Below are 20,296 nucleotides of genomic sequence, written 5' to 3'. Positions count from 1 at the left end.
ACGCTGAACCCGAGGAGCTCAGGGATAACAGGAAGGAGTCTCTAACACAGAGGGGAGAGGAAAAGCAGGAGAGCTTAAAGCTGCAACCAGGTATGATATAGATTTGATACAAAATATCTGCATTTGCATGCAGATAGAGCTCCATTCTTCAGTCAGCCTCTGTAACTTTCACATTTCAGTGTGGAGACTCAAAAAGCCCAAAGATTTAAAGCAAAGAAGAGCTAAACCCCACAGGTGCAGAAGGAAGAGCTCCACACGAGAACCCATATGAGCATTTCGGGTGGAAAATGGATTCTGGTTGTTTAGATCCAGCGCTTTTCCCCCACAGGTGACACAGAGAGGGAACTGTGTGTATGATGAGGCAAACACATGGGGAAGCGTGTGCTGGAGGAACAGTGGGAAACCCTGCCTGGAAAGGACTTGGTGTGGCTGAAGTCGAAGAAATTGGGTCCTTCATTGCATTACCAGACAACTTCTGCAAAGTCTTCATTTGCATTTTAATGGAGCTCTTACTAGGAAGGTGCTGCTTGGCCTCTGTCGTAATAGAAAATAAAGGGGTAATTAAAGACACACCAAAGCTGAAAGACACTTCATTTTCATGAATCAGGTTTATTCATAGCCTTTTCAAAATTAAAAGGTATTTAGAATACGTAGGAGGAAACAGGGGGAGGAAAAAACACCCGGTGGAACATCTGTTTATTTAAATCACAGATTGAAGAAATGGGAAACACTTTCTGTGAGGGGACATCCCAGAGTTGAAAAGCACCTTGTAGAAAGAGATTTGAGTAAAGAGTAGGCATGAAAGTCCACACTGAGCTTTCAACAGCTGGTCTGCTTACTGCCAGAGAAGAAAATCTATTGGGTGAAGGAAAGGAAACCACGGAGGAAACTTTTAAACCTCGGGCACACAATTATCTGGGCAGTGAGTGTGATTACACACCTAAGCCAGTTAACTACTCAAACAAACAGCCAACCCCAGTTACTCCTCCGTGTCAATTTCCCCAGTCTGGGACACGATCACAGTGTGCCAATGTTGATAAACACTTCGGAAACGTTTTATATGCTGGACCAGCTCCTGCTTTCACAATCCAGCAACCACGCAGCTTTGAAAAGCGATTCCCTCGCTCGCCACAGCCATCGGACCATCAACCTCGGCTTCCTCCGCGCTCCAGACCTATCCCGTACTGTTAAGCTCTGTCCTTTGAAATACAGAGCACTGTCAGATCCTTCAGCGCAGCAGTCAAAAGGGCGAAATCCTGCCCTTTGTTGCAGCCAGAGGTTTTCCATCCCTGGATCTGAGGGCCGATGAGCGACTGTGATCTCCATTCCGCAGCGGCACAACCTTTCTCCAGACCTCCAGCCATGCTCTCCAGCCATTAAGCCAGGCCAGCGCCCTGTTGTCTAGTCCAGCTGGGGGGCTCTGAACTCTGCAGAGCTGCAGATCTTGGCTCTTTTTTCCCATGGGGTTGTGTGAATGCACCTTGTTTCTTAAGACAGAGAGATGGTGCTTTTGTACCCCAGCAAGACGCCGAGGACACAGCTCAACAGAGAGCAGCCCAGCGCCACCGGGAGCAGACTCCCGTGATGATCACCCCCCTGCCCTTCATCCCGGCAACTCTCACCCTGCCCAGGGAGGCCGCGGGGGAGGCCTGAGGGGACGAAGCCCACTTAGGGGACACCACCGGGTGCAGCAGCGCGGCCTCTCCCTAGGCCAGGCGCAACTGCCCACCACGGCAAAGGGAAGGCTGGAGACACCCCACCCCCCGCTCCTCCCCAGGGTGCCCGAAATAACACCGGGACCGCTGCATGGTCCCCCGTACCCCGCGGCACCGCACCCCCCCAAAGCCCCAGCGCTGCTCCGGCATTGTCCCAGCGTGCCCCGCGCAGCACAGCCCAGGCGCGCGCCCCCCGCCCTCCCTCACTTCCGGTGTCCGGCAGTGGCAAACCCGGCGGCGGCGCCCCTACTCCCCCCGCGGCGCAAAGGGGCAGGGAGTGGGCGGGAACAAGACGGGGCGGGCGGGGCCTACTGTGAGCCGGTGCCCAATCAGCGGCAGCCGGCAGGAGAGGAAAGGGGGCGGTGAAAGCGCCAGCACGCGCCGCCTGGCTCCGCCCCTTCATGCCGCGGGCTCGCGCCCCGCGCGCCCGGGGGAACAGCGGGAGCGCGCCCGGGCGCCCCCCCCTTCTTCCCCCCCTCCTTCCCCCCTCTCCGCTGGCTTCTTCCCCCCCTCCCCAACTCCTCCGCCCTCCTCCCCCCCTTTCCCTTTCCCCTTCCCACCCGGGAGGAGAGGCACGGAGTGACCGACGGAGCCACAGCTCCGGCCGCTCCGAGACCCCGCTCTCCTCCATGGGGCCCAGGTAAGCGCGCCGCCTCTCACCCCTCCCCTCCTTCTCCCGCCTCCTTTGAGGCGAGCAGGGGAGGGGGTCGCCATGGCCGCCTGCCCGCCCCCTCCCCTCAGGCGGCAGCACCGTGCCGTCCCCATCCCCGCGGCTGCCTTCAGGCGAGGCGAGGCGGGCAGCGCTCCGGGGGCGGCGGGGAGCACCCCCCCCTAGCTCCACTGCTCCAGCACCGCCGCCTCATTTATTATCATCGTTATTATCACCCCCCACACCCCTTCCCTCCTCTCCCCACCACCCTCCTCTGCCTGGGGCTGAGCCCGCCGGCCGTGGCGGGGGGGAGCGGGGGCCGATTGCTCCCCTCCCTGCCCGCGGAGGGGGCACGGTGCCTTCTTTGGGACGCGATGGCTTATTTGGTGTGGGTGGATGGCTTAACTTGGTAAGTGGCAGGGTTTAACCCCCCTCCCCCGGCCCTCCCCTTGCTCCTCCGCCCGCCCCCCCTCTCCTTCCCCAACCCCCCCCCCTCCTCGTTCCCCCCCCTCCCCGTAACCTCCAAAAGGGGAATTTTCCAGCTGGTAATTTCTGCTGCGTCAACACCCAGCTCAAGGGAGAGGAGAAGAGACAAGGGGGCATTTTAACAGCAGCTCCACTTGCGAATAGCCAAGCCTCAATCCCGGCTCCAACATTAAAACCCTTTCCGCCCCCTAAAATCCAGCATCCGTGCAAGTTGGACCAAGAGTTTGTCAGGAGTGTGGTTCAAAACTGCTTGGAAAAAGGGATGAGGTAATAATACTGGTGAAGCATGTTGTGTTTCTTTCTCTGCCTGTTTCTCTTTTCTCTTTCTGCCTCTCTTCTTTTTTTTCTCCCTTTTTTCCTTTTTTTTTTCCTTTTTTTTTTTTTTTTCCCTAAAGCCAGGCCTGTTTTGGGTTATTGTCTCCCCCCTAAAGCCAGCCATAGATCGCCTGGCCTTGCCTCCATTTTAATTGCAGGCTGAAATGAGGGAAGTGACCCTCTTTTTGAAAACAAACAAACAAAAAAACCCTAACCCAACAAACCAACAGAAAAAAAAACCTTGCAAAAAAACTCCTGCTGTTCCTTTAGTGGGGGGGGTAGGGGGGATATAGGTGGGTTTTCATAAAGCTGTAACAAGTGCAAAAGTGGCTGGAAATGTTTTCTGTCATTCTGGGCAACTAGTGAGGTGTCTGCCTCCCCCAGAAAAAAGTGGGGGTGAAATTTTGTCAAGAGGGAGAAGTAGAGGTGTTGGGAGAGGTGCTAGTAGGAGAGAAGGGGTTGTGCTGCAGGATTGCCTTTGTGTCTCTGTAAATAGACATGTCAGTTCCCAAAGTAATACAAGTAGTGTCTGATAACTCAATCCCCGATGACAAATAGAGACGGGAGCAGATTTTCAGGACTGTAACAGTGGGAGGATTTTCTCTCGTGAAAGAGAAGAGAGGAGGGGAGAAAAAAAAAAGAAGCAGCAGCGTTGGTGCCTCCTAAGGAGCTGCTCCTTATTGTGAAGCTGAGCGTTGTTGGGATGAAATCTGGGGAGATCAACCCAGATTTGATTTTCTTCTTCCACCTGACAGGGGCAAGATAAACAAAAGGAGAGTTGTTTGGTGGTTGTTTGTTTTTGTTTTGGTTTTTTTTTTAAACAGCTCTTTAATGAATTCTTCATCCTTTTTATTTTATTTTGCAATCTCAATGATTCCCTTTGGCAAGCTCGCCGGGAGCCGGGATTATGATCAGCATTGTTTAAAGCCATGCTAATTAGGAGATGTGTTTAGCAAACAGCAGTGCTGGAAGACACCTGTACCAAAGTTGTGCTGTGCGTTTTTCCTTGCATCACTGCTAGCATTTTAGACGCATTTAGTGGCTGAAACACAGATTCAGGTCTCAGCTCTTGAACTCGATCAAGTCTTTCTCACAAGTGTGGGTTCTCTGTGTGCGGAGAGCAGCCTTGCTGCTAATGCTTGAGATGAAATTTTTCCCAAGGCAGGAGTGTTTTGCCTTGTTCATGTTGGTTTTTTTGTTTGTTTGGCTTTTTTTTTTTTTTTTGGCCAAGGGGATTAAAAGGAAAAAAGCTCCATTCTCCATGAAGAGTGAGGGGGAAAAAAAAAAACCCTCTTTTTGAGGCTTGCTATGACTGGATAACTATTCCTCTTTCATTAACACCTTGCTGAACATTTTATGCTTTTAGAGCATGTGTCAGCTGGAAATCAAATCTACCTTTCCCCCCCCACCTAAATTCCAAAGAGGTTCTCTTGCTTTTTGTCAAGCTTTATATTTTGGAATCCTTAGTGACAAAGGGGGGGGAGAAAGAATTAAAAAAAATAAAAAAAAAAAGGGTGGAGTGTGTTACTAGTCACAGTATTTTCAGCTTGTGGTGAGGAATTACTGCTTTAAAGTGGTTTTTTGGGGAGCAAGGGGTAGAGGAGTCTGCTCTGGGAGCTTGGAAAAGGGGATTTAGGGGAGCTTCCAAATGTATGTCCCTGAGGGAGAAAAAAAAAAAATAGGAGATGGTTTGGTTTGTTGGTGTGTTAAGTGTAAGTGAAAATGAGTGAGAAAAGGAAGGGTTTGGGTTTTGATACAGCCTGTCCAGGAGGGGGAAACTCACTCCCAGCTAAACTTCTCTGCTGGTTGTTTTCATAAATTCTATATTGACTTTGGTGTCACTGAGTCAGTTTTAGCATGGTACCAAAAGCCCCTTAGGTGTTGTGGGCATCCTGGTGCTGGCTGTTTATTCCCACCCTTGAAATGCTGTTTCCTTCTGGAGCGTGTGAGGGCTGAGCCTTGGCAGACACGACCTGTGCACAGGGTTTTGGAGGCAGAGAGGAAAATGGGCCACTTGCTCCCCGTGGTCTTTGTTTTCTGGGACAGTTGTACAACGCTGGAGATGCTCTTTGCAAGAGGGTTTTTTTGCATTTTAGTCTTCATGGCTGGAAGTGCTGAGAGGAAAACCAGTTTAGGGGCACCCCTCCTCCTCCCTGGCAGCCCTCTGTCAAAAGGGAGAATGCCTCACATTGGAAAGATCTGTTATTTGCTCTTCATAAGCCTGCTTTTCCTCCGGGAAATTGTTGTGCCTCTGTGAGCCTGAGCCTTTTCTTTTGGTCTTTGCTCTCCCACTTGTCTGCATTATTTATTATTTTATTTTTTTTTTAAGAGACATGTTTTTGAAGTTTCTAAGCAAAGTTTCCTGTCCTCCCAGCAGCAGGCTAACACCCAATCCAAACTGGCTTGTTGCTTGCTTCCAGAGGAGAATTATTTCATAAACAGCTCAACCTTTCCCAGGACATTTTCCCCCTTCATGTCCTTGCTGCCTTTACTGGCTGCTCCAGAGTGCTCTTAACGCTCTCCAGACATCCCCCCACACCTTAAACAAAAAAGCATTCACTGGGCTTTGCCTTGCTGCTGTGTGCTTAGTTTAATAGGCAAACAAAAGGGCAAAGAGGACTTAGTTTGAGTCTTTGAAGAGCTACCTGCAGTGGTAATGGTTATCCCACATGGCCCTTACGATTCCCAGGGGGCAGAGATCTGTTGCCGTTCCTGGCTGCCGGAGGTACCCCAGAAAACGCCGAGAGAAAGGATTAATGCCGGGTTTAGCTTTTCCCCTGGCTTAGGAGTGGCTGGGACCTTTGGAAGTGTGTGGCTTTTACCTGTGTTTTATGTGACATTTGAGACTGGCCATGTCTGTCCAGTGAAAGCCAGCCTGCTGTGGGGCTGTCTGCAGATAGCAGGGGTCACGTTAGGCGAGAGCACCAAGGACCTTCCAAGGCTGGGAGGCAGAGGGAGGTGTTTGTGGGAAGTGCTGTGCTCCTGCTCCTTACCTAAAGACCTCCAGGAGTGATTTTAGCCTGTTTTGGTCAAGCAGAATTGACAGTCAGGACTCCAGTGTTAAAATGCATTGCCTCAGAACATCATTTTGTTCCTTCATGAAGGTTTTTTTCTTTCAGCAAGTGCTATGTTTGTGTTACAACCTGCCTTAAACACAACTTTCTGTCACTGGCTTCCTCAGTTCCTTCTAGATCCTTAAAGCAGGATGAGAAATCCAAATGTGTTGCAGGACTTCTTTCACTTGAGATGCAAGAGGAAGGCACCTTAGCATCCCTAAACAGGGTTGGTGCTGCCTTGGTATGTTTGGATACACATAGATGTCTGATGTGGAGGGAGAACTGCTTGGGATTCAGTCCTCATCTTGTAGCTGTTGAGTACTGATGGTGCAGCTGCTTTTTATCAGCCTCCTTTTCTGTGAAACAGGGGTTCTGAGGTTTACTTGGCTTTTCCAAAACATTTTCTGTTATACTGATGAAAATCATCCTTGTGTTTGTAGAGAATAAGTGTTTTTCAAGCACAAAGTAGTGTGAAGCCCTCACTGAGTTTCCTACCAGATAAGGTGGAGATCTGAGCCTCACAGGGGACGTTTTCTGCCCCTTACCAAGTCAGCTGTGGTGCAGTTAGTTCCTGAACAGTCACTTCAACTTTCTTTCTTGCCCATACATTGAACAAACACCAGACTGCTGCTGAAGTAGTGGTTTTCAATAGCTCCTGAGTGCTGCTCAGGTAGGATGAGATCAGCGACAGTAATTCTAATGGGATGGAAATGTGTTCCACTCCCTGGTGTCCTGTTACAGCTAGGTAAGGATGTCCCACCTGTGCTGGAGCTTTGAAATGTAAGATGCTGAGTTACAGCTGAAACTCAACCTGTGTTGCCTTGATTTTTTGGGGCTGTGGCTCGCTTTTCCCAGGCCACTTGGCTCATGTATGCCCTCTGAAAGAAAAACATTCTGCAGGTGGAAGCTGCCTGGCATTTGCTTTGGAGTAAAACTGAGTGGGGGGCTCCTGTCGTGGAGGGAGGCAACATAGTGTCAGAAATTTATTCCACAAACATAGCTGTTTGTGTATGGATTAAAATAAACTTAGGAACAACAATGTCAGAGGGTTTTCCAGGAGCTTAGCTGCTTAAGAACCCTGTTCAGAGAAGTCAGTGGGGGTTTCCATATTAAGGAATATGTTTAAACCTATCTATACTGACACACCTAGTTATCTTAACTCATTGTTCCCTCACCATGGTGTTGGACAAACTACTTACTCCAAGCCAGTTTGCTTTCTGCTATTGCCCACCTTGTGAAGAACAACTCTGCAGGAAGAGTTGATATTTCAACCAGCTTGCTCATGTGGAGGAAAAGAGTTAACCAAAAATTGGCTCCTTTTGCAGTAATACACCATTGGAGGAAATGCCTTCACAGAATGGGTTGGGTTGGGAGGGACCTCAAAGATCAGATCATCCCTGCCCTACCATGGGCAGGGACACCTCCTACTAGCCCAGGTTGCTCAAGGCCTCACCCAACCTGGCTTTGAACACTTCCAGGCTTGGAGCCTCCACAGCTTATTTGGACAACCTGTTCCAGTGCCTCACTATCCTCACTGTAAAGAGTTTCTTCCTCGTGTCTCATCTAAATCCAATTCTTTCCAGTTTGAAGCCATTACCTCTCATCTTGTCACTCCCTGCCTTTGTACCAAGTCCCTCTCCAGCTGTAGCCCCCTCCAAATACTGCTCCCCTTAAAATATTGAAATTCCTGACTGGTGCTCAAGCCATGCTCTGAAACACAAGAATCAATGTTCTGTGTTAGCAATTAGGTGCTTAAAATACCCAAACCCAACTAATTTAAGTACTGATAAACAGAGTGGTTGGGAGACAGCTCTCCTGAAGTCCTGCCACTGTGGCACTAGGGAATGAGGTGGTGGCTAAATATAAAACTGGCTTGTTGACTTCCTTAACACCACTGAGTAATTCTCGTCTTGGCTTCTCCTCTTGTTTTATAATAGTTGATCAAATCTGGATGATGAGACTGATTCTTTAAAGGTAAAAAGGGAACTTACCCAAGGCACAAAGTGCTTGTGCTGGGAATTACCCAAAGAGATGGTTCACACAGCACCTTGTGTGTTCTCTTCACTTTTACACTGCTTGATTTTTTTTTTTTCCACTTCTAGATTATTCCTGACTCCTGCAGTGTCTTTTCTGTCTCTTAGATGATTTCTCTCAGTCCCTCACACTGCTGTACATCTCTTTGAAAATCACCCCATGGTTCTTCCTCCTTCTGTGGTTCCCACCCTTTTCATCTACTGACTTTAAGAATTTTAGCAAAGATCCCCTTGTTAAAAACCCCAAAACCAGTGAGAAAGTTTGGGGGAAATCATTCTTCAAGGCAGTTCTCAAGCCTGATGTCATGGCAGTTCTTGATCCTCTTTTTTTTGATTGAAGGTGCTTTTTGTGTTGTGTTGTGGGTAATGATGCACAAAGGCAAAGTCTTTTTGGTTAAATTATTAGTGGGACTTCTAAATGGAAGCTTAAGATCCTAGAATCCCAGCAGGGTGGGGTTGGAAGGGACCTCTGGAGGTCATCCAGTCCAACCTAGCAGGGCAGCCGCAGCAGCTTGCCCAGCAGCACAATGGCTGGGGGGGTTGGAAGCTCTCCAGAGAAGGAGATTCCACAACCTCTCTGGGCAGCCTGCTCCAGGGCTCCAGCACCCCCATACCAAAGAATTTTTTCCTGTTCAGATGGAAGCTCCTGGTTTCCACTTTGTGCCCATTGCCCCTTGTCCTGTCCCTGGGCACCACTGAGCAGAGTCTGGCCCCAGCCTCTTGCCCCCCACAGCTCCTTCAGTTCTTGCTGAGCATTGCTCAGCTCCCTTCTGGGGCTGCTCTTCTCCCGGCTCTCAGCCCCAGGGCTCTCAGCCTTTGCTCCTCACAGAGCTGCTTCAGGCCCCTCAGCAGTCTTGGAGCCTCTGCTGTGCTCTCTGCAGTAGTTCCCTGTCTCTCTTGACCTGGGGAGCCTGGAGCTAGCAAAAGGCCACAATTGATGCTATCAGCAGACTTCTCATGCCTGATACCCTCTCAAGTACTTTCTGTTCTGGTGCTGGCCAGCTCCTCCATGTTCTTGTTGCTTTCTGCAAGGTATGGGTAGGCTTGCAGTTGTTCTCTTGATGTGACCAGATGAGAAAGAGAACAGAGATCAAAACCAGGGGAATGAGCCAAGCAGCTATGTCTGTACCAGGATGGAGAGATGGGCAAGAGGGCAGAGTTGGAAATGAGGGGAAATGAGTAAGTGAAATGTGGAGGAAATGCAAAGGAGCATCTGGAGCTGGCAGCATGCACCTCATGCCCTGATGGAAAGGTGCATCCTGTTGTACTGGCAGATTTCTGCCCATTGGAATATCCTGGTTAGCTGCTGGGCTTTTAGAGTATGGGAAAGAAAACTTTCCCTCTCTGTTGTGAGCTGTTTGTATCCTTTTCTGTACCTTTGTGGGTTTCTTCTTTCAGAAGGTTTTAAGCTGTAAGAGAAGCAAAATGCTTTACTCAGCACCTTTGGGCATGCTGCTCTTTAATGTGAGGGTGCTGCTGGCTTTTGGAGGCTGTGGCTTGGTGGAGGTGGGTTGGAGTAGAACTCAAACCTCTTACTTCAGTATTACGTGGGCACAGAATTTTTCTGTAGCCTTAGGCAAAGATTTTGGAGGGGAATCAGTGTGACTGGTGGGGTGAGATGAATCCCAACCCCATTGAAAGTGTGTGCAGGGCAGGTGTGGCAGGAACATGAACTGAAATGCTGATAATAATGAAGGCAGTGGTTGTAAAATTCAGATCCTCTCAAACTATTGGGTTTTTACAGTAGCTTTTTCCAAGCACTTCTGGAAGCCCAGTCAGAAGTTATTAACCTTAGACTTTGCGTTTGTCTCAGGAAAGGTCTTTTGAAAAAGTCTTTGTGCTAAGTGTTTAACAAATTCTGTCTGCTTAATTCTAGAAGCCTATCAGAGTATTTCTGGGTTGAAGTGACAAACAGTGCTATAAATGAGCAGTTGTTCTGCAATGCTGGTGACAGTGAAGGGTTCTGCAGTCAGTGAAAATGTACATTCTTAATTTTTGCCTCCTGTTCCTTCCATTCTCAAATACAGGACACCTGATGATCCTTTTGGAGCTTGTTACCAGAGACCTTCCTCTCTTCCTTAAATCATGCACCATCCAGCCCTGAAACATCCTGACCCTTCTTTTTGCTGACAGGAAATATCTTCAAACATTGGTGAGTTCTCAGCATTTAAAGATGTTTTCTCAGTGTGGGAAGGGAAGGAGGAAGAGTAGCTGGAGATGGCATTGTTCTGAGAGCTCACAGTTGTGTGAGGATCTGCCTTTGCATGGGTAACAAGGACTGGTGGAGACATTTTACCCAGCAGCAGAAGCTGAGGAAATCCCTCTGGCTGTTCTCCTACTTCCTACCTTGTGGTAGGGCTGTCTCCATTAATCATGGTCACTTGGCTCTCATCTCTCCCATTAGAAGAGGGAAACAGGTGCAGAGCTTACAGCAAGAAGTAGAAAATGCAGAGCAGTGCAGAACAGTGTCTCAGCTCGTTTTGTGACTCAGGGACAGGTGTAAACGAGCCTGAACAGCACCAGCCCTAACTCCAAGTGAAAAGATATGTTTTACTTTGCTAATCAAGTGATTTCCTGTGGGTCTCTGCCTGTCTGGCTCCCTCCCTCACCCATTTTATCTTTTTAACTGTCTAAATAAGAGGAATAAAAGGAGCTAGACAAAAACAATTTCTGTGGAGAAGCAATCAGAAGCAGGGAAAGGCTAAGACTTGGCACTCTTGAAATAGAAATCAGACAACAGAGTCTGTGGGATTTGCTTCAAGTGGGTCAAATTTGTTTGCAAGGTTTTCACAGTTCTGCTTATTGCCATCAGAATGTTTGGATTTTCCTGATGACTTCATGTGTTTGTTAGCTGAGTTCCTTCAGCATGTGCAATGACATTGGTTTGTGTTGGAAAAGCTCTTCTCACTTGTATCTTCTGGTGGTTGCTTTCTCAGTCTGTTACTACAGAAGGTCTGTCTTCCAATCAGAGCTATTGATTGACAGTTAATTAAGAGAGCTGATCTCTGTGGTGTAGATGTCTGAAATACAGAGAAATCATAGAATGGTTTGGCTGGGAAGAGACCTTTCAAGGTCATCCAGTCCAGCCCCCTGCAGTCCCCAGGAACATCCCCAACCAGAGCAGGTTGCTCTCAGCCCCAAACAACCTGAGCTGCAATGGTGCCAGGGATGGGGCAGCTCCCACCTCTCTGGGCAGCCTGGGCCAGGCTCTCCCCACCCTCAGAGTCAAACATTTCTCTCTTCTACTTTGCCTAAGTGCTTATAGATACACAAAGGGCTGCAGTGGGTCCAGAAGGGCAACAAAGCTGCTGAAGGGTATAGAGCACAAGTCTTGGAGCAGCTGAGGGAGCTGGGGGTGTTCAGCCTGGAGAAAAGGAGGCTGAGGGGGAGACCTTCTGGCTCTGTACAGGTCCCTGAAAGGAGGCTGGAGCCAGGTGGGGGTTGGTCTCTTCTCCCGTGGAACAAGCAACAGGACAAGAGGAAATGTCCTTAAGTTGCCCCAGGTGAGGTTTAGGTTGGCCATGAGGAACAATTTCTTCTCCTTAAAGAGTTGTCAAGGGCTGACTCAGGCTGCCCAGGGCAGTGGTGGAGTCCCCATGCCTGGAAGGGTTTCAAAGCTGTGGAGAAGTGTTGCTGAGGGCCATGGTTTGGTGGTGCCCTGGCAGTGCTGGGGTAAGGATTGGACTTGATAGCCTCAAAAGTCTTTTCCAGCCTAAGTGATTCTATGATTCTATATTTCACAGAGTTCTCAAAATCTTAGGATTGTTCAGACTTTTAACCCCAAATCAAAGTGTCCATTAAACACTTTGAAGGGAAAATTCTCTTCAAGATTCCATTGCAGACTTGCTTCTTCTCAGGGGCTGTGTTGGTAGCTCCTTACCCTTCGTATCTGATGGGTCAGGTAAGGTGACTTAGCAACCTTGTGCTGGTTTGAGGCCAGCCAGGACATCTCTTGCCCTGAAAGGGACAAAAGAATGACACACGCAAACGGATTGGAGACTGATGGAAAGTTTAAGTGGGAAAAAAAAAAGCGATTGGTGAAAATACAGAAAAAAACTACAAAGCATAGTGGAAAAGAACATCCCAAAGCATACAGAGTCCCCCACACAGTACCCAGAGGTTCCCCAATCCTTCCCTCCTCCCACCTGAGAGTCTACCCAATCCCTCAGGGCTCTTCCTTCCCCCCCCCCTCCCACTGCTAGGCAAGTCTCAGGCTGGCCAGGTCTGAGACTGCCCCCCCCCCCCGCCTCCATTCTCCTCCTGGCATTAGGCCTAGTCAGGCCTAAGAGGCCTGAGATACCCCCCCGGCATTACCTGATAAGAGAGGACATCTCCCATGGGAGCAGAGAGGGAAGAAAGAGGAAGAGGATGACTCTGCAGATGGCTTTATAGGGCGCAGGATTTATGGGTAGAAATACGCCGTTTCCTGTGTCCACCCCTATTGGGTGGGTACCTGGGACACCAGAGGTGTATCTCATGCAGCAGTGGCAGGGGGCACCCAGCCCAAACTGCCACAAACCTTCAGGCCACAAACCTCTCTTCAAAAAGCGATTAAAGTGAGAATGTTTTGAAAAGCTCCCAAACAGGAAACACTGTTGGTTGAAGGATCTGATTGAAGTTTTAGTAGCTAAAATTAGACTTTATTTTTTTCCTTTTTCCTATGCTTTAAGTAACTCTCATTTCTTTTCTTACCAAAAAACATAACCAGGCTTTAATTACCTGCAACTTGCTGATAGGCTTCGAGTTAATGTTTACTGGGGATCATTAAGTCATAAATAGAGGTGTTTGAACAGTGAGCTGGGAGGGAAAACCCCTCCAAATGTATCCCTGTTGCTCAGGGATTTAGTAGTTTAAGTCTAAAACCTCCTGTTTCTGTTCTCTGTTATAGCTCTGCCTTTCCCCTCCAAGAGCTCAGCCCAGCACTATCAGAAGGTTGCAGACATTGCACTACCTGTTCTGCCCTAGGGCTGTTGATGTCCTCAGCTGGTGTAGGAGAAACACTAGACCTGGAACCCAGTTTGTTACTGGTAAGGAGACTTTGTCTTGGATCTTATTTATTGTTATTATTTTTAATTGCAAGTTGGTGTTTTTCTCCTACAAACCCAGTAAAAAGCTCTTCGCTGCTTGTTACTGACGAATGCTACAGCAAAAAAGGCAACTAGAGGAGGGCTGAAAAGGGCCTTGTTCTACAGCAAAACTGGCAGCTACAAGGCAGCTGAAAAGGGACTTCTTGTATGGGGTGACAGGACAAGGGGTGATGGCTTCAGACTGGAGGAAGCTAGACTGAGGTTAGGCATTAGGAAGAAACTCATTCCAGGGAGGGTGGTGAGGTGCTGAAACAGGCTGCCCAGTGAGGCTGTGAGTGCCTCCTCCCTGGAGGTGTTCAAGGCTAGGCTGGATGAGGCCTTGAGCAACTTGGGCTGGTGGGAGGTGTCCCTGCCCATGGCAGGGAGTTGGAACTGGATGATCTTTAAGGTCCCTTCCAGCCCAAACCCATTCTATGAATCTCTGAATGCTACAGCAAAATGTGCAACTACGGGAGAGCTGAAAAGGGACTTTTTGAGTGGAGTGCAGAACAAGGGGTGATGGCTTCAATCTGGAGGAAGCTGGGTTTAGGTTAGGCATTAGGAAGATATTCTTGCCAGTGAGGGTGGTGGTGAGACACTGGAGGTTATGGATGCCTCCTTGAGTGATCTGGAGGTGTCCCTGCCCATGGCAGGAGGGTTGGAACTAGATGGTCTTTAAGGTCCCTTCCAACCCAAACCATTCCAAGATTCTGTGATATGTATTCTTCATCGTTCGGTTTATCTTTTTTCTTTCATCTATTTTTAGCTTTCCAGTTTCTAGTTTTCTAATTGCTTCTTGCCCTCCTTCCACAACCTGAAGGCTGACAGCTTTCCCTTAGCTTTCATTTTCAGACCTGGTTTTCTCTTGGAATTCTCCACATGCTGTCAGTGCAGGTTAAGAAATGGATTGTTCTGAGATACCTTCTGAATTCCTTTCTTTTAGTTTCACTTTTGTAGTATCCAGCTTCAGCATGCTGTGGCTGGCCCCCTAACTTCATGGGGATGATTTGACAACTCACAGGCCAAAGCCAAGTTGCTGGTTAAAGCTCTGGAGTAGAGTGAAATGTTCAGCAAAAGCTCCTTGTTAATTTATGTTCTGCTTAGTGGAGCTGGGTTTTGCTTGTGGTTTATTTGGATTGTGGAAACAAAGCTCTGATGATGTGAGTGACTAGAAGTGTGTGGTGTTTTGCATGTCCTTATTCTTCTTGCTGAAATTGGCCCTTTTTAATTCCCAATTCCATTTGGATCTCTGGATTTTCATGGTAGAAGCAATTGTAAGCTGATGATTTGGCTTTAAATGTGTTGTATTTCCTGACTAAGTCTGTCCTGGTATCCCTGCCCAGGGCAGTGGGGTTGAACAAGCTGATCTTTAAGGTGCCTTCTAAGCCAAACCATTCTGTGAATGGTGATACACAGGTCTTGAATGTCTCCAGAACCATCAACCACATCCCTGGGGAACCTGTTTGAAATTAGAGAAGAGGGATTTTCAACCTGGTTTGAAATGAGAGCAGAGCAGATTGAGACTGGATGTGAGGAACAAGTTCTGCAGCAGGAGGCTGCTGGAACACTGCCACAGGTTGCCCAGGGAGGTGGTTGAGGCCCCATGCCTGGAGCTGTTCAAGGAGAGGCTGGAGAAGGCTGTGAGCAAGCTGCTGTGGTGGAGATGTCCCTGCTGAGTGCAGGGGGGTGGACAGATGACCTTTGGAGGTCCCTTCCAAGCCAAACCATTCTAGGATTCTGTGGTATGAATTTCTTCCTTGGACACTCTTCAGGAGATTTGTGCTTGTAAAGCTCATGAGCAGGGGCTTCACATCCATGAAGATCCTGAGTCTTTTGCCTTTGCTCTCATTTTGGGGAAGTCTGGGTACCCTCCTCAGCAACTCAGGTTACACTTGGGGATGTTTGTTCCCTTCTTTTCAGCACAGGGGTGAGAGGAATCCTTTTTGTTTCTCCTGTCTTTAGTTGGATAAAGTGAAGCTTGTACACCCTCAGTCTTGTGCAAGGAGGCATTTCAAGCCCAACCTCACCTTTCAGAGCAACTTTGCAGAGGAATTTAAAAAATGTTGGAATGTCTTGGGAGTGGAGACAGGGCCAGGACACAGGGGAAGCAGAGAAGTGGGGTGTGTTTGTTGGGTTTCTGTACAATGAACCATTGGAGTGAATTTTGACTTCTTCCTTAATCTGTTTTTACTTTTCTCTGAAGGGAGAGGAGGGGAGGAGGAAACAACACATTTTTGGTTAAATTCCAGTTGGCAAGTTTTCTCTAGGGAGCACAGAGTGCCTGGTGGAGGAGTGCACTGAGTGAACATTTTGGTACTCTCTAACTTGTGTCCTTTAGGCTGAAGAGAAGAAAATTCTACCAGACTTCATGTCATGCCATTTAAATTTTTGCTTTGCTTGTATTCTGAGAGAGCCAAAAAAGTAAACAAAAAACCCTACCACCACCAATTCCCCTCCCCCGCAAACCCCTCCAGTCCTTTTCCTTTCCTGTTTTCCATCACTGTGGAGTTTTTGTCCCCACTGTTTCCCCAGGGGCTGGGCTGTAGAGGCTTTCCTGTGTGTGCTCCATTTCTTGTTGGTGGCTTTTTGTCAAAATTGAGCATGGTAGAGTTTGAGAGGCAGCAACTTTGTACCCCATGATGTGACTGGTGTGAAAATTTTGCTCAGGAGGCCTCTCCTGGGGATGTGTGCTGAGAGCTTGGCTTTGTGAGGGTTACTGCTTCCTCCTTAAAACCTTTCCAGCACTAGGTGAAAATCCTGTTCATGGCATCATGTGAGCCAGGGGGTGCCCAGGTGGCCAAGAAGGTCACCAGCAGCAATGCTGTGGCCAGCAGGAGCAGGGCAAGGTTTGTGTCCCTGCCTGGGCACTGGTGATGCCACATCTCAAATCCTATGTTCAGTTTTGGGTCCTTCACTCCAAGAAGGACATTGGGAGACTGGAGGAGGTCTAGAGAAGGGCTGGGAAGCTGGGGAAGGGTCTGGAGAACAGGGATGGGGAGGAGCAGAAGAGGCAGCTGAGGGGAGACCTTCTGGCTCTGTACAGCTCCATGAAAGGAGGTCGGAACCAGGTGGGGTTGGTCTCTTCTCCCAAGGAACAAGAGAGAGGACAAGAGGAAACAGCCTGAAGTTGCCCCAGGGGAGGTTTAGGTTGGCCATGAGGAGCAATTTCTTCGCCTTGAGGGTTGTCCAGGCCTGGCCTAGGCTGCCCAGGGCAGTGATGGAGTCCCCATGCCTGGAGGGGTTTCAAAGCTGTGAAGATGTGGTGCTGAGGGCCATAGTTTGGTGGTGCCCTGGCAGTGCTGGCTTAAGAGTTGGATTCTATGACTTTAAAGATCTTTTCCAGCCTGAATGAGCCTGATGCCTCATTCAGGTGATATTTTCATGTTCAAATAACTGTTCTGATAGCACAAAATCAACACTCCTCAGAGATGCTGTATTTGCAGAAGCAGATTTATTCTACCTAGGGTTAAAGATTATATAAAGTAGAAATGTTTGCTTTAAAGCCAGGGTTTGATAGCATGAAGAATATAAAAGCTGGGCTGTATCCTGACACAAGTTTGCATTTAGTAATCCCCTCATGGTTTGGTCTTTCTGCTGTTCCATGCCAGTGTTGTTTGTTCAGGGGCAGGTTTCTGGGAGTTGGTTTTGGAAGAGCAATAGAGTTGAGTGACTGCCCTGCCTGTGAATGACTTCTGAAGAAAGGCTGTTCTGCTGTGATGTATTCTGTGGAAAACCCTCAGATGAGCTTTCAGGTCCATTGGCTTTGTGGAAAGCTGTCTTGTGGCCATGTGCTGTCATCAGAAGGATTTTAGTAGGGTGCTCAACTTTGAAGTTTTTCAGCCTTCAAAAAAGACCCAAGGTAAAACAACAACAAAAAGAAGATCATTGATCTTCAAGGTCTGTTTCTAAGAGAATCTCCAGAGTTTATTCCATCTTTCCCATCACTCTCATGGCAGTTTGAAGGGTGCTGCTTTTCTGAAGAAATACTTCTACAGCTTCTCAAACTCTGCCTGGTTGTGTTCCTGTGTGACCTTCTCTAGGTGAACCTGCCTTAGCAGTTGGACTTGATGATCACCAGAGGTCCCTTCCAACCCCCCTACCATTCTGTGGTTCTTTAAGGTCTCTTCCAACCCAAACCATTCTATGAATCTGGAAGTGGAGATGAAGATCATTGCTAGGCAGAGGGGGAAAATAACCCAAACATCAGGCCCCAAACTAGCAGGAAAGAATTGGAACACCAGGGCCACAGGGTTTTAAAGATTCCTGAATTGTTAACTACTAGCAAATTGCCTGGAATTTAGCTTGGCTGAATTCCCTGGTGGTCCTTGACCTTAAATGGCTGTTCTGCTTTGACATGGGGAGACAGAACTAATTAATTCCTCTGAATTTGAGGCATCTTTCATTTTCTCCCCCAAAGGGCTCTTGTTGCAGAGGTACAATGCTGTGACAAATGTTGAATGTGGAGCCCTGGGTGTGAGGTAGGGGGCCTCTAGAGAAAGGAAGATCAGGACATAGAATTCTGGAATAGTTCGGGTTGGAAGGGACCTCCAAAGGTCACCCAGTCCAACCCCCTGCACTCAGCAGGGACATCCTCCACCACAGCAGCTTGCTCACAGCCTTCTTCAGTCTCACCTTGAACAGCTCCAGGCATGGGGCCTCAACTCCCTCCCTGGGCAACCTGTTGCAGTGTTCCAGCAGCCTCCTGCTGCACAACTTGTTCCTCACATCCAATCTCAATCTGCTCTGCTCTCATTTCAAACCCTTGCCCCTGCTCCTGTCCCTGCAGGCCTTTGCACACAGTCCCTCTGCAGCCTTCTTGTAGCTCCCTGCAGGTACCGGCAGGCTGCTCTTAGGCTGCCTGGAGCCTGTTATGTTCCATGGGTTAGACTGAGCACTGCAGTACCCACAGCAATGCTTGTGAGTGCTGCCTTGTGTCCCACCATCAGAGCAAGGGCTGCTGCTTCTTTATGGGCATCCTCCCCTTTTACCTCCATTTTCTTTATGTTCCAGCGTCTTGAAACAAGGACAAGTTGTCTTCTCATTGAGGACTCTATTGTCATTGCTGCTCTGTTCCATGCTGTGTCTTCACCTGGTGTCTTGCATCCAGCTCTGGAGTCCTCAGCACAGACAGGGACCTGTTGGAGTGGGGATGGATGAGGCCACAGCAATAATGGGAGAGTGGAAGCCCTCTGCTGTGAAGCCAGGCTGAGAGAGGAGGGAGACCTTCTGGTGGCCTTGCAGTGCTCAAAGGGTGAGCAGAAAACTGGGGACAGACTTTGGAGCAGGGCCTGTTGAGACAGGACAAGGGAGGATGGTTTGAACTCAGAGGGAGGTTCAACCTGGAGAGAAGGGAGAAATGTTTGATGCTGGTGAAGAGCCTGGCCCAGGTTACTCAGACAGGTGGGAGATGGAACCATTGCAGGTCAGGTGGTTTGGGACTGTGAGCAGCCTGCTCTGGTTGCAGATGTCCCTGCTGACTGCAGGGGGGTTGAAGAAGATGACCTTGGAAGGTCCCTTCCCCCCCAGGCCATGTCTATGATTCCATTATTTTTCACTTGTTTTCTTACATTGATGCTATTCCAGACTCTCAGGGATTTTCTGCCTTCTTGTCCAAAATGTTCCTATCCATCCTCTGCTCTTGTCCCCAGTGTCCTTGCAGATGTGGGCAAATAAGACACAAGGACTGCAGAATCTCAGTGTGAGGATAAGCTTCTCTTCATCCAAGGCTTGCCTGGAGGGTATCTTCTGTCAGGAGCTTGGTGGGTGGGAGGGAGGCCAGGGAGGAATCTCGCAGAGATATTTTTGTCTGTTTGCATTCAGTAAAAATCCCTTGATAGGAAATCAAGTCAGAGAAAAGCTGTTCCCTAAAGAGGCTCCCAAGTGCTTCACCCTTGAGAAGCAGCAGATTAGTCAGAACCTCAGACTGGTCCAGTCTAAACCAGAGGTGGTTGGGGTTCCTGCCCTAAACATCTCAAACAAAGGACAAGGTGAATCTAAACCAGATTGTTCTAACAGTGAGGGGGGGATCCAAGCCACCTAACTATGCTGAATAAATTCTTGAAGTAGTAAAGAAATCAATTCTCAGGGAGTCAGTGAAAAATATTGAGGAGAAAAAGCCTCTGTGGGATGAATTCCCCAAAGCAGGTGAAGACCTTGACAGATGCTCTTGGTCCTTATCTGGGTGTGCTGGTTTGAGAAAATTATCTTTGCAGGAAATATTCTTGGATTGGATTTGTTTGGGGTTTCTCCCCCCAGAAATGTGGATTTTTGATCATAGAATCACAGAATTTTAGGGGCTGGAAGGGACCTGGAAAGATCCAGAGCAGAATCACCTAGAGCAGGTCACACAGGAACACATCCAGGTGGGTTTTGAATGTCTCCAGAGAAGGAGACTCCACAACCTCTCTGGGCAGCCTGCTCCAGGGCTCCAGCACCCTCACAATGTAGGAACAGCAAAAGGAAGTGCCACATATGAAACCTTCTGCTGGCTTCATGTTGTTTGCTGTGAGATCTTCCTGCATCTTCCCCTGAATGCTGTGGATGTGGCAGCTGTTGAAGACAGGATTGGTGATGGACGACTCAGTTGATGCTGTGTGGCAATCCATATTTCCTGAGGGGACCATGCTGACTCTTCAGCTCCTAAAAGTAGATGCAGCAGTGGTTTCTGGAGTGAAGACAAAACTGAACTGTCATTCTGCCTTAGGAGGTGGCTCTCTGAGATGAGGATGTTGGGAAGTGGTGGCAGCCACCTTCAGAGCCTGGGTTGGAGAGCTGCTGTGCTGGCTGCTTCCTTCACAACCTTTTCAGGCCAAACATTGGGAAAATTTAATTTTCATTTTTTTCTTTCTGACTGATTCTTGATATGACTTTTAGTTCATTTTTTTGAGATGAAGATTCCTTCTGTGTGAGTTTGATTGGAGGTCTTGTGCAGGTTTCAGTGGTAGCATTGTTCAGGCAGTGCAGAGCAGCACTGTTA

General features: G+C 48.5%; 1 protein-coding gene across 1 annotated transcript in view; it reads left to right on the top strand.

The window, feature by feature from the left end:
• Window positions 1–2,989: 2,989 nt before the first annotated feature.
• ZBTB46 (zinc finger and BTB domain containing 46) overlaps window positions 2,990–20,296 on the top strand; it is a 55,226-nt gene continuing 37,919 nt past the window's right edge. Inside the window, exons 1-3 of the mRNA XM_054391832.1 lie at window positions 2,990–3,117; window positions 10,282–10,406; window positions 13,143–13,281. Of these exons, the coding sequence (XP_054247807.1) occupies window positions 13,228–13,281 (54 nt within the window). The 5' untranslated portion in view covers window positions 2,990–3,117; window positions 10,282–10,406; window positions 13,143–13,227. The remainder of the gene's footprint in view (window positions 3,118–10,281; window positions 10,407–13,142; window positions 13,282–20,296) is intronic.

The sequence above is a fragment of the Indicator indicator genome, chromosome 24 (assembly GCF_027791375.1).
Source record: "Indicator indicator isolate 239-I01 chromosome 24, UM_Iind_1.1, whole genome shotgun sequence".
Lineage (NCBI taxonomy): Eukaryota > Metazoa > Chordata > Aves > Piciformes > Indicatoridae > Indicator > Indicator indicator.
The sequence above is the reverse complement of the archived record's forward strand: the minus strand, read 5'-3'. Positions and strand labels throughout refer to the sequence as shown.